Genomic DNA, 13,806 nt, shown 5'->3' with positions numbered 1-13,806 from the left:
CATTCTTAAACCAAGGCACGCTTTCCCTAATGAGGCCTCCCGCCGCCAGTGCTCTTCTACCGTTCAGATTCTGTTCTTAGACTAAGGTAAAGTTCTCAAACCAAGACACTATTTCCGGTTTTGTGGAGTTTGTAAACCGAATAGTTTGTAAACAGGGCTGTTCTTGAACTGAGGTACCACTGTACATGGTTGGTATGGTTGATTTTTGGAACTTCATGTTTTCTTCTGGAAACTTACTTCAACTTCTTAGTCTAAAACTACAATGAAGCTAACAAATATGAGAAGACAATAAACAAGGGTGAATCTAGTAATACCACACTATTTTCTAGAATATGTTGTTGAACTTATCTAGAACATATCACATGGAAAGCATTTAATTCAAACCTACCTGAGCCAAGAAGCGGTACACAAACACTGGTTTATTTTGCCCAAAGCGATAAACCCTGAAAATACTCTGGATATCATATGATGGATTCCAAGAAGCATCAAAAATAATTACTCTATTTGCAGCCACCAGGTTTATCCCAAGGGATCCTGCTTTAGTAGAGATAATAAACAAACGGCCTCTGCAAAAAGAAAGTAAATTTTATATTCCTCTCACAATCATTCCTAATAAATTTAAACAGTTACGTTCCTCCCCTCTCCAAATCAAAGGAATATTCATTAGTTTGAGTGACAAAACAAGATGGTTGTTGTTTAAAAATATGATATTATTGTGTTTTATTTTTGCAATATTTATAGTGTGTATTATTTTTCATCTGATTGCTCTACTGGGAAATGATCATGCCCATACACAACCTTGTACCTTATTTCACATTGGCCCATAATTTAAATTTGTTGCTTGAGTGAAAACAACACTTGGCAGTTACTGTAGTAAATGCCACTTTGATGTCATAATAAACCATATTATTGAAGGGAAGGGAGCAAGACGGGTCAGCTCCCAATCACCAAGTCATGTTTTAGCAAGCAGGTCCCAAGGTATCTGAACAGTTTGTCAAACTAAAAAGCAAACCAATTTTAACAGGCTGGGGTGATCGTTGGTTAAACTGCTGAAGCAATCTACATTCTGTGCAAGATAGTTATAAATATACATCAACACTTGAAATCTTAGTGAAACATACTATGTGCACACAATACTAAACTCATTTATCTGGGTTTTTTTCTTTTCTTTTATCTGTATTTTATTTTGATGTTATATGTCACTTTAAGGCAATTCTTTTTTTTATAAAACACCTAATAAATGCAGTAACTAACATTGGGGGTAGTGTTAGTGCCACATAGATAAGCCTGATCAAATCTGAGCAGAGCATGGGGGTTGAACGCTCCATCTCTCCCTGCGAAACAGCAAGTTACAATAAGGATTACATGAGGATTTTTTTTAGTTCAGCGCTCAAATGCAGAGGAACACTAGAGAGATTTACATTACTATGGTCAGAAATTATCTAAATCTACACATGTGTTGTGAACAGCAAGTTTGTCACATCAAAGGGCAGGTCATGTGGCAGCACAAACCTATAATCAACTAACTCAACAGGAAGCCTTTAACGTAGTGACAGAAGCCCTTTCTTAAATGAAATCCAAACATCAAATGCATTTCTTCTCATTAAGAGCGGAAGTAACTAATTATGCCAGCAGCAGGGACCAAAGCAAGGCTGGAAAAACAAGTACAGGAACTGAGTGCGTTAAAATAGGCCACAACTTTATTGATGGCAGCTGGAACAGCAGGAACAGCTACCCCAAGTCTCAGAGTGCTGGACTACTGCTGTTGCTGAGATGGCTATTGGGGAAGGACAGCTAGCTAAGGAAAGTCGACAGTATATGCTGCTCCACCCACTGTTGTCAACTAGAGTGTGTGGCAGGAGTATCAGCCCCCAAATTGAACTGACCCTTATCCCAAAGCCCCCCAAAGGCACCCCTGTGGTGGGTATGTAGAAAGATCACTCCCGGTTATGATCCCTACATGTAGCACCAATAGGTATCAACAATGCTGTGGCAGAAAAATGGGCAAAAAAGACAAAATGCTCCCAAAGCACCAGAATTTGGTTGCTAATGAAAATTGGGGTGGGGTGGGGCTAATCAAGAACACAGGTAAAAATCCTTTGTGGTCTTGTCACAAATGAAGAAGAGGTCTTTAAATAAGGAGGGAGAGGAAGTAAAAGGCACTGACCAATGGCTAGGATGGATCCCCAATAAAAGACCCAGGAGCTAATAAGAGGGGTGGGCATAGGAATTATGTCTTAGGTCTACTCCAAGCCAACCACGTCGCACCACTTGCCAATGACAGGCTGGCTTAGAAGAGTCACGTGGACTCTGGGTGTAGTTGGATGGCCTAGCCCAACTGGGTCTTCCTGCTCTCCTGCCTACTGCGTGGTCTGGTCCCAAAGGAGATTCTTGCCAAAGTCAGAATACGTATCAACTCTTCAAAATATTTTATTGAAAATAACTTTTTTTTAAATGTGCTTTAACCTGGTTTTTAGCTTATTATTTATTTTAATTATTGTTTGAAAGTTATAATTTTTTACAGATGTATTGTTCTTTTTGTAATCAAGTGCTATATAAATTTTATGAAATAAAGCAAATATGACTTGCTGCGGTTAAAGATTTGTAATTCAACATTAAACCTACTTACATGGAAGTTAGTTCCCACTATTTTTATTTCCTGACAGTGCAACACAGGCTTTTTCCTGGGCAAGTGCGTATCGGACTGCAGTCTGTGGCATTTATAAACTAGCTTGGGGGAACAAAGTGCCCCAGCACCTACAATTGCTTCATAGGGCTAATTTCCTAGATGCATTACAATGGTTGGGAAAGATAGACTTTTATCACTTATAAAAATTTACAAGCAGAAAAGGGTGTGGGTTCTTTTACCTGACATTAGTTACATCATTAAATTCTTCAGCCCACTTCTTTCTTGACTGTGCTGTTGTAGAGCCATCTAAACGATAATAATCTATATTTCTGAACCATTTCCCTTCACCTAGGAATTAAAAAAACCCAATTTATTATATATCATTGAATAAGACATGGGGGGCAAGTCTTATGCTTACCCACCCCCATAGTTCTTCCTTTTTAGCTTTCCTGATGAGCAGCATAATCCACAACTTTTGCCCACACTGTATCCCTGGAAGGTGTGTTTACAAAGTCCAATAAGATAGATTTTCACAATCTAAGGAATTCACATTCATGGAGGGGATAGAAACACAAACTGTTCAAATTTGACTGACCCTTTTTTGGAGAATAGGAGACAGATGAAACCTACTGGTAGATAAGCAGGATTGGGAAAACATTTATTATAAATGAAATAAATAATGATGCGGTTTCCAAATTCCACTCCAAGCTGCATGCTTCAAACAAAAAAAAGTTGTGACGGAAAGCTTAGCTAGACCAGAGTTTAGTGATGAAGTGCAGAATTCCACCAGGGTGCTTGGCTGGAGCCTCTCTCTGATTGGCTGTGGGTACAGCTAGCCAGAGAGGGATTGAGCTAGCACCTTGGGGGTTAAAAAGAAAAGCAGTTTGAGTTGAGAGCTGGAGTTATTGGCATTCAGCTGGACAGGAGTATACCTCCTGAGCTGTGTAACATCCACTCTGAGGAAAATTATCTGCAGCCAAAGAAGAGTAACTGGGAAGCTGAATTGGGGACAGGAAAAAGAGAGTTGTTACAGAACACTCTGCTTGGGTCTCAATTCAGTAAGAAGAGAAGAGAACATTTAGAGAAAGAGAAGAACCCCAAACCAGTTAGGAGAAGTAAGGTGACCCCTTGATCTGTTATACTGCTAGAGGAGCCTCAAGAGTGTGATTTATAGAAGGTTGGGAAACTGACAGAAAGTACCACCTTGTTTAAGAGCCCAAGTATTAAGACCTAAGTTATAACACTCAAACAGTTATCTTAATAAGCTGAAATCAAAAGAAGCTGTGTGTTTACCACCTTGTTTACAAGCCTGTCTGTCACTCACTCACTCACACACTCTCTCTCACACACACACACACACACAGAGTTTCTTGAAAGAATCCTATCTCCTAACACATCTTTTGTTTTACCAATTTTGTTCTGTAAAATCAAAATCTTTCTCCTGTTGAACTTCCCTAAGTCTCCAAGTACCAAGTTTTTGTTTAAAACCCAAAAATGTAACAGTACAGTGGTACCTCGGTTTAACAACAGCCCTGTTTATGAACTATTCAGTTTACATACTCCGCAAAACTGGAAGTAGTGTCCCAGTTTGTGAGGTTTACCTCGGTCTAAGAATGGAAGCCGAGCAATGGAAGGCGGTGGGAGGCCTCATTAGGGAAAGCGCGCCTTGGTTTAAGAACCATTTTGGTTTAAGAATGGACTTCCAGAACGGATTAAGTTTGTAAACCGAGGTACCACTGTAGTTAAAAAATGGTTTCTCTCACAATTCTTCCAGTTCTGCAAATCTGGCATTTCTACACTTGCCTTTATATACAATAGGTTTGTCATCTTCTTTGTCCCGGTTTGCCAACTCCAGAAAATCTTCTATCAAATCCAGTGATATCAGAGACTGGCTGAACACTAAGCTGCAAGTTGAGAAAAAGAGGAATAGTTACTAGTTTTCAATTTAACTAGCACACCAATTTGCCTCACCACTCTTAGTATCATTGACACACTTCATGGATATAAAGCAGAATGTTAATCTAAATCTGCCAATTCTAAAAAGCCAAGTCTGCTTAAAGCACAAATGCTTTGGAATCCTTCCAGAATGACTCTTACACTTTATCCCCAAGCTCCTCAGCCATGCGAAGAATTTCAAAAAGAAGCATCATCTTTCCAGAATGCTCCAACACTTCAGCATCAGCATCAGTGACAAAATCCTTGTACCAATCTGGAGCTGGGCTGCCTGGGTTGGAAGAGGAAGCAGTTTTACCTATGGGAAAATACAAAAAAAAAACCACCTTAATATATCTATCGTAAGACATTTTTCAGGGTTGTTGGTTTTTTGTTTTTTTTACTGTGGTAGATTTTATGCTACTTTTATCCTGTTTTAAATGCCTGTAGCATTATTGCTGTATGTTGTGCATCATGTATTTATGTCTGCCTTATTGACGTATTTTCCGTAAGGCATAAATCAGTAAGCAATACTTTTTCAGCCTTAACTGCAAGAAATGCATTTCAAAAAAGCAAAAGGGAAACGTCTTCAATGTTGGTTTTAACTCAAAATTGCTTACCAAACATGTTTTCTAATATAGTTAACACAATATCTGGATAGCTTACACAGCTGTCATTTCCTCTGAAACATGAACCATTTACAACATTTGAAACTCAAATTACAGCAAGGGCTTAAAACTCTTCTGGAGAAGGCAATATTCCCCGAGCCCTGGCAGCTTGGCAGGCCAAAGGAGGGGGAATGGACGGGGGCTTGCACACTTCTCTCCACCACACTTTTTCCACTACCCTCCCACTGTTCACAACTGGAGGGAATTCAGAATGACATGATTTTCTGGTCTGATTTCAGCATATCAGTGGAGGCTTCTCACTAAGTGGACGTGGTACACTACCCAACCTAAACCCCCAAAGAGGGCTCTTTTTAAAGAACTCAAAGGCTAAGATATCCTTATGCCAAATTCATAGAATCACAGAATTGTAGAACTGGAAGTGTCCTGAGGGTGATCTAGTCAAATCCCCACAATGCAGGAATCTCAACTAAAGCATTCAAGATAGATGGCCATCCAACCTCTGCTTAAAAACTTCCATTGAGGGAGTCAAGGGAGTCCATTCCACTATCTAAAAGCTCTTACTGTCACCAAGTTCCTCCTTATGGTTTAGTTGTAATCTCCTTTCTTGCAACTTGAAGCATTGGTTTGGGTCCTACCTTCTGGAGCAGGAGAAAACAAGCTTGGTCCATCTTCCATGTGACAGCCCTTTAGATGTTTGAAGATAGCTATCATAACCCATCTTAGCCTCTTCTTTTCCAGGTGAAACATACCCAACTCCCTCAATCATTTCTCTTAATGCTTGCTTTCCAGACCCTTAATCATCTTGGTCTCCCACTCCTCAGCATACATTCTAGCCTTTTTAAATTGGTGTCCAGAATTGGACACAGTACCCCAGGTGTAGTCTGACCAAGGCAGAAGAGAATTGTACTGTTTCTTCCCTTGATCTGGATGCTATACTTCTGTTGACGCAGCCAAAACAGCATTAGCCTTTTTTGCTGCTGCATTACACTGACTCATGTTCAGCTGGTCGCCTACTCAGACCAAGTGTCCCCCATCTTATAATTTTAAAGCTGGTTTTTCCTACCTAAGTATAGAACCTTACATTTGCCCCTATTGAAAATCATTTTGTTAGTTTGGACCTAGTCTCTAATCTGTGAAGATCACATTGAACCCCGATTCTGTCTTCTGTCTTCAAGCTCACCAATAGAAACTTGGGTCTTCTTCCCCTTTTAGGACATTTGCTCATCTCCAGTCCACAGAGACTTCATCTGGCCATAGACAGACAGGCTCTAAGAGTTAATCTACAAGCTCCTTTATTACCATTGGGTCAGCTCATCAGGCCCTGGAGATCTGAATTCATTTAAAGTAGCTAGCTGTTCCCTTACCAGCTATTTTCCTAGCTTGGGAGGAGGTCTGCTATTTAAAATTTAGTGAGGGAAAGATTTAACAGTTGTACTCATGAGTTAGCTGTGGTGCCTTTTGGACTGTGGAACTATTTTGATGTGAAACTTTAGATCTGAGTTGAATTAAAATTGGAAAATACTGGAGGTCCATTAGCTATCTGCATTCCTTTCACTGTGATGACTTCCAACACATACACAAATACATCTACAAATTTATAACTTGATACAAGATTCCAGGGTTGACTTTATTTATGTTACCTACATTCTTTAGGCAGTACTATAAATATGTGGCTTTAATTTTGTGGCTTTAATTTTACTTTAGTCGTGTGTTACTTATTGTTAATTTTTTTGGGGGGGGAGTCTTGAAAACTTTGATATGGTTACTAATTGCAGCATGCTCTTCCACAGAATTCTTTCCTTGTATTATCTTATTGGTACTCCAAAACACTGACTTGCTAAAAATAAGATATACACAATAAGATGAGCAAGAAATAAGGCACAAATATACCTAATGCTCTCCAAATTAAAGGTAAGAAGCCTGGGTGAAATTTTTTTGCCTGATGTCTGAAAACTGATAAGAATGACACCTTTGGGGAAAGCATTCCACAGGTAAGGAGTCCCCACTGAAAAGGCCAGTTGTCATGTTGCTATGCTCCATACGTCCCTTGTATGGAATGCAAAGGGCATATGGAATACAGCAATCAAGTAACATCTTAAGGCCCTGGATAGTGTGCAGAGAGGAAACAGGAGTTCATGAAAGTGAGAGCTCATTGTTTGTAATGCTCCCAACCTAATACATCTCTCCAGCCTGAGTTCAATAGAATGCACTTCCTAGAAAGTAGGCCTTAGATTGCAGTCCTTGATCACAATCCTAAAATCATATGCATGCGCCATAAACCAACCCCCAAAACCTTCCCAGACTTGCTTTTCACTGAACTGTCCCTATCTGTCCTCATTATCTGCTTTGCTCCCTAGTACCTGCAATTATTGGTACCCGCTACGGCCTGCTTTTTGTCATTTGGATGTTTTGATTACATCTTCAATTTTAATGCGCTTCCAGTCTCAAAGCCAAACTAGAAGGGATTCTGGCAGATCTGAAAGATTAAACATATATCTGTCCCAAGCACATACTAAATAGTATCTCTAAATAGGAAAGGGGTGCAAAGGAGGGGGGATGTGCAACTTTTTTCTACCCACCAGCCCTTTCCATACAATCTGTCGCCTTTAGACATTTTTCTCCTTAGAGAAGCTGCTATTATCAAATGTTAGTTCAGCTGGGAGAGGAGCTGCAAGGGACAGTTCTGCAATCTTCTCTCAAGCAGTCTTTTTGGATGTTTAAAAAATTGCTTTAATGCCGTTTTAACACATTCTACTTTGGGTTGCCTTTAAAAAATATTCAAAAGTTGCAGCTGGTGAAAAATCAGGTGACCCAACTAATCTCTGGTGTCAGCTTTTTGGAACTTACGACACTACATTCCTGTTTAATTTTCACTGGTTTCCAGTTTATTTCCAGACCCAATTCAAAGTGCTACTTAATACCAATAAAATTCTTAAATGGATGGAACCCAGATATTTGAAGAACCTTTTGTTCCTGCATGAACAAGTCTACAAACTGCATTCATCCTTAGTAGCTTTACTATGTGTTTTGCCACTGGGAATATGGGATGTGATGTTTTCAGTCATTGCACCAAAACCTCCCAAGAGAAATCAGAATGATTTCCCCTTTAATTGCTTTCAGGAAGGTAGTAAAAATGTATCTCTTCCATCTTTGGTTTATTTTACTTTAACAGATTCATAAGCTGCCTTTCAAAAACCATTCACCCCCCCAGAAACAGAAACTGCATCTACTGGCTTGTTTTAACCCTCTCTGATTTTGTATGATTTGCAATTTATTTTGATTGTGTTGATTTAATCTAAGCTTTGTGGGCCCTTCTGAGAGATGAAAAGCAGTGTTTAAAATGCAGGATGAATCACAGGTGTATGGATGAAAGGAAGATCATTATGGGCCTGCACTGGAAGAGTTTCAAGTTTTGTAAATTACTTGGAAGCATAACTTACATTACAAACTAGTAATATTTTGTGAGCTACTGAGGGAGGGCTTTACTCAGAAAGGTGTCATATAAGTACTTTTTGATTGACTGATTTACTTTGTTTAAAACATTTTTCCATTGCTGCAATACAGTATAATGAGCTGTTATTTTGAGTGAGCTTCAGAGTAGGACACCCAACATTATAGTTTCTACTCCTATATGGGTGAATTTCCTCTACAATGGTGTCTAAATTTTGAAATTTAGCTGAAATCCCTCATTACCTTCATCTGACTTTACGATGGCTGGAGGATTGTTTATTGGTTCCTCTATGTTTCCTTCTCCACCTCCACGAGATCTTGAATTCCAGACTTTAATCACTTCAACATCATTATCACTTCCACTTTCACTGCTGCTACTCTTTTTTTTACCCTTCGATTTTTTCTTCCTATAAGCATAACATTTGATGCTCGTTATTATAAATAAAATATTTTTTTTTTGCAAAGTTAGGGTGTTTTTGGGGGGTGGGTTGTATGTTGTTGTTAAAAAATGTACTGGTAATTCTACAACAAACAAAAATTCCACCAACTCAGAGTAAATACATTTACAGTTTATGTGGAACGGTTCAACTTACTTGATCTCTTCCTCAGAGCTTAAGCTCATTGATGTTTCATCAGAATCAGAAGCTATGAATTCATCAAGACTATCTTCATCAAAATAGCCCTGAACAAAACACCAAATTGCATATTTTTAGAAGAGGCATTTTCTTAAGTTTAGCTGTCCTTGTTTAAGCGTTTAGAACATCTGTTCACTCATCTGAACAATGCCAGGCTGAGCAAGGGACTATTTTGGTAATGACAAAACACATTGGAAAAATGGTTAACAGAAAATAAATTTCAATTATTTCAGTGAAACTGTCTAGGACTTGGCATGTCTCACTGAAGCTTTCATTAGAGTCAGACAGATGTGATTTACCTTATTTTCTTTGCTAATATAGTCCAGCTGCAAGCACCAAGGATGAGTCCAAATTCTGCTTAACATCTGGAAATCCTGGAAAAGCTTAGCTCCAGCTTTGCCTCTTCCACCTTCATTGCTGTTGCCGACACCTGACAATAGAGTTCAGAAGTTAAACTAAAACATTCATACTTGAAGTTAGCCAAATTAGCATTTGTTTCTTAAAAATACATCTCTCCTGCCCACCTCTCTCTCACACACAAGCTTCTTCCACAGATACATCTCTTGTAACAGAGGAAGTTATTTAAATGACTGAATCAACATTTTCTTCCACTTAAATTCTTAAAATTTTATAATTCCTGCTGTTCCTCATATTTGATAATCTGTAACAACATATCTACACACATGCTGTTTAATTTCTTGGCAGTAAGTTTTGGAGCTTATATGTTTCTGCATTCCAGTTTCTGGAAACCATGTGGGGTGGGTGGGTCTTGCGCTTGGGTCTTGCTTGCAAGATTCTCACAGACATCTGGTTGGCCACTGTGAGAGCAGGGCTCATTAGTAGGACTAGAAGGCCTACTGCCCTGGGACTTCCGGTTGGACGCCATTCTGCTCGGTCGGGAGAAACCTCGGCTCCGAGGTTTCTCCGTCGCTGCGGGGGAGGGGGGAGTCGAAACGGCGCTTCGATCCCCCAAGAAACCCCAGGAACAAGTCCTGGGGACATGGGATCCGGCGGGTCCCCCGGGAGCGCCTCCCTTGCTCTCCGGTAAGCCCTAATAAGGGCTGCCGTGACGAGCGGGGTTCCAGAGGCGCGGGGGCTGTGGATCGTCTGCTGTCTCCGCAGCGAGAAGTAGCAGCTGCTGACAGAGAGAGTGTCCAATTCCTTCAAGATTCAGCTTTAATTTGGACTTTGTAAGTACTGATTTTTAAAAAAAGGAAAAGTGATTTCAAAATTCGGCTTTGCTGGGAACTTTAAAAACGGAGGTCTGTTCCTTGAGTGTTGAAACAAAAGGAAACAATGTAACTTTCAATCCGACATGACAAGAAAATTTCTGTAACTGTTTTCCCCCAGGCAGGGGGGATGAATTAGGATTTATTTTGAATGGAACTGTGTTTTACGGAAAATAGTATTACTCTTTCTTTCTGGTGGTCCTGGAAGGCTTGGTATGAATAAACTTTTGATGGCTGCTTTTGCAGCGAAGAAGCATATTTGGACTGCATAAGCTTCTTAAACTTTAAATATGCCTAAAAGGAAATGGTCGCAGGAATTTCAAACAAAGACTTTGGAACTTTTGCACAATTTAATAGTGAAAGTTAATCAGTTAAATGGGACGGCAGAACCTTTGGACTTGGCTTTGCAGGAAAATGGATCAATGACTTATGATGAAAGTTATGAGGATACAACAGAAGATGAGAAAATCCAGGGTGGAAAATTAAATGGAGTCAACCCACAACCCACAAAAAGGAAGGAGCAAAGGAAGGAGAAGGGTCAAAAGAAAAAGAAGCAAAAATGGGAAAACTGTAGTAAAGAAGAAAGAACTATGGAGAGCTGTACAGAGCTTGGACAATGTTGAAAAAACTTCAAGGACACATGAGATAAGAAAGAAGCAGAAGCCAGTTTCCCAAGACTTTGGGGCTGAGGAATTTGAGAGAGTAGGAATGGGTTGAGAAAATGTATGTTTGTATGGATATAATAATAATAATAATAATAATAATAATAATAATAATAATAATAATAATAATAATAATAATAATAATAATAATTTATACCCCGCCCATCTGGCTGGGTCTCCCCGGCCATTATCTTTGTTTATGGTTTTGACAGATGGTATGGCAATGGACAATGGTTAAGGATTTGGAACTAACAGCCAAAACTTTGGGGACCAGAGGGAGGAAAGGGGGGGGAGAAGAGTTAAAATTAAATTAATTAAAATGTGTTAATCTATTGAAATTAAAAATTAGGCTATGGAGGGTTCAGAAATATTGTGAAGCAGTGGATATGTCAAACTTATAAATAAGATATGTCAGATGAATAATTATTTGGTAAAGAGGTTAAAGAAAAATGTTAGAATGTATAAGTAGCATGGAGATTTAATTGGCGATAACTGTGAATTACGTTTTAATTTGGAATTCAACGGGGGGATCGGGGAAGTCTGTAAAGATGATGCATACAAGCTAATTGGTTAAATTGGGAAAGAATTGATAATTACCCCAGTGAGAGGGGGGTCTGTTTTGTTTTGTACCTCTTGGTGAGAGAAGGGGGAGTTTGGAAAATTTAATCATGTATTGTAATTTGGTTTAAATTGGAAAATCTTTAATAAATATTATTTATAAAAAAATAGAAGGCCTACTGCCCTGATCCAGAAAGCTCTTTTACAATCTTAACTAAATGCCAGCTTTATTTCTATGGACTTAAACCTGGTTTAAAAATATAAAACTGAATACTGTATCCCTGACTGATGTTTGTCTGGGCTGCAAATTATGAGAAAAATCTATAAACATGGTGCTTTTAAATATCAGAAATGTTAAATTATTGGACCTTAACATTTTAAGCTGTGGTCTATAATTGTTATTCTATAATGATCAAAGAAGTACTGTATAGCTTTTCTGGATATTAAGCAGCAACACTGGTGATATATATATCTAATTCAGACAAAAACATAAAATGTCTATTTAACAATTCCATAAGTGACAGAGATTATGGAAATAAACCCAAAGAAGAAGAGAAGGAGTTTGGATTTGATATCCCGCTTTATCACTACCCGAAGGAGTCTCAAAGCAGCTAACATTCTCCTTTCCCTTCCTGCCCCACAACAAACACTCTGTGAAGTGAGTGGGGCTGAGGGACTTCAGAGAAGTGTGACTAGCCCAAGGTCACCCAGGAGCTGCATGTGGAGGAGCGAACCCAGTTCACCAGATTATGAGTCTACTGCTCTTAACCACTTTTGTTTAGTTGTTTAGTCATGTCCAACTCTTCGTGACCCCATTGACCAGAGCACGCCAGGCACTCCTGTCTTCCCCTGCTTCCCGCAGTTTGGTCAGACTTATGTTGGTAGCTTCGAGAACACTGTCAACCATCTCGTCCTCTGTCGTCCCCTTCTCCTTGTGCCCTCCATCTTTCCCAACATCAGGGTCTTTTCTAGGGAGTCTTCTCTTCTCATGAGGTGGCCAAAGTATTGGAGCCTCAGCTTCAGGATCTGTTCTTCCAGTACACCACACTGAATTAGCTTATCTACAGTGCCTCAAAAATTTCCAGAATTTCTGAGTGTGTGAATGCTATAAAAATACTTTAGCTTGTGCAACATTCAGTATATTGGTGGTATTTTTTCCCAACATCTTAAAACAGTAACAATTCGTTCTGAATGGTGCATATTGTTGTACTTGGGATGCCACTCCTCTTCACACTGCTCGGCAGCCCTGCCAGCCCACACACCCTTATTGCTAGTCCCCTTCATTTACATCTGGCCAAGAGGGTTTGAAATAAGCAGGGCGCCAAGCACATTTTGCACCTAAAGATTCTTTATTTGTGAGCACCTCCAGAAGACTGGGTGCCATTTTTTTTGCACCTGGCTGACACTCAAGGATTACTGACATGTATGTGCTTTGAAGCCTCAAAGTACAGTGGTGCCTCGCAAGACAAAATTAATTCGTTCCGCGAGACTTTTCGTCTTGCGGAAATTTCGCCTTGCGAGGCACCGTTTCCCATAGGAACGCATTAAAATTTAATTAATGCGTTCCTATGGGGAAAAAGTCTGGGGGCCCCTTCCAACCGGCACCGGAGCCGCGCTGCGTTTTAAGGCTGCAGCGAGCAAACAGCAGCACTGCTGTTCGCCCGCTGCAGCTTTAAAACGCCGCGCTGTAAAGGCTTACCTTTTGGCTCCGGTCGGGAGGGGTGCCTCCGATCACGTCCGCCATCTTGGGTTGACTGCGCGTGTCTGGCTTACAGTGGTACCTCGCCAGACGAATTCGTCTTGCGAAAAACAGCCATAGACAAATTCGTCTCGCAAGTCAACTAAAAACTCGCAAAACCCTTTCGTTTTGCGAGTTTTTCGTTGTGCGAGGCATTCGTCTTGCGGGGTACCACTGTATATGTTAAGGATAGACAATATGTTAAGGAGTTTAACAAAAAAAAAAAAAAGAGTAGAGCACTTGAAAAACTGGAGTATGGTACCAATTTTTTATTGTCAGCACAAAATTAAACATGTATTAACAATTTCTGCTAAAAATGTGATATTGCTGTCCCCTCCAGTGGT

The 13,806-nt window shown here is 39.7% G+C and overlaps 1 protein-coding gene across 3 annotated transcripts in view; it reads right to left on the bottom strand.

Annotated features, from left to right (window-relative positions):
- ATRX (ATRX chromatin remodeler) overlaps window positions 1-13,806 on the bottom strand; it is a 91,970-nt gene that overhangs the window by 15,250 nt on the left and 62,914 nt on the right. For all 3 annotated transcript variants that reach the window (XM_033137008.1, XM_033137007.1, XM_033137006.1), the window contains 7 exons: window positions 9,575-9,705; window positions 9,234-9,322; window positions 8,884-9,047; window positions 4,727-4,880; window positions 4,433-4,533; window positions 2,869-2,977; window positions 389-566 (listed from right to left, as the gene is read on the bottom strand). In XM_033137008.1, coding sequence (XP_032992899.1) covers window positions 389-566; window positions 2,869-2,977; window positions 4,433-4,533; window positions 4,727-4,880; window positions 8,884-9,047; window positions 9,234-9,322; window positions 9,575-9,705 — 926 coding nt within the window. The remainder of the gene's footprint in view (window positions 1-388; window positions 567-2,868; window positions 2,978-4,432; window positions 4,534-4,726; window positions 4,881-8,883; window positions 9,048-9,233; window positions 9,323-9,574; window positions 9,706-13,806) is intronic.

This window comes from Lacerta agilis, chromosome Z (assembly GCF_009819535.1).
Source record: "Lacerta agilis isolate rLacAgi1 chromosome Z, rLacAgi1.pri, whole genome shotgun sequence".
In the NCBI taxonomy this organism is placed as follows: domain Eukaryota; kingdom Metazoa; phylum Chordata; class Lepidosauria; order Squamata; family Lacertidae; genus Lacerta; species Lacerta agilis.
Note: the sequence above shows the minus strand (reverse complement) of the source record. Positions and strands in the feature narration are given on the sequence as shown.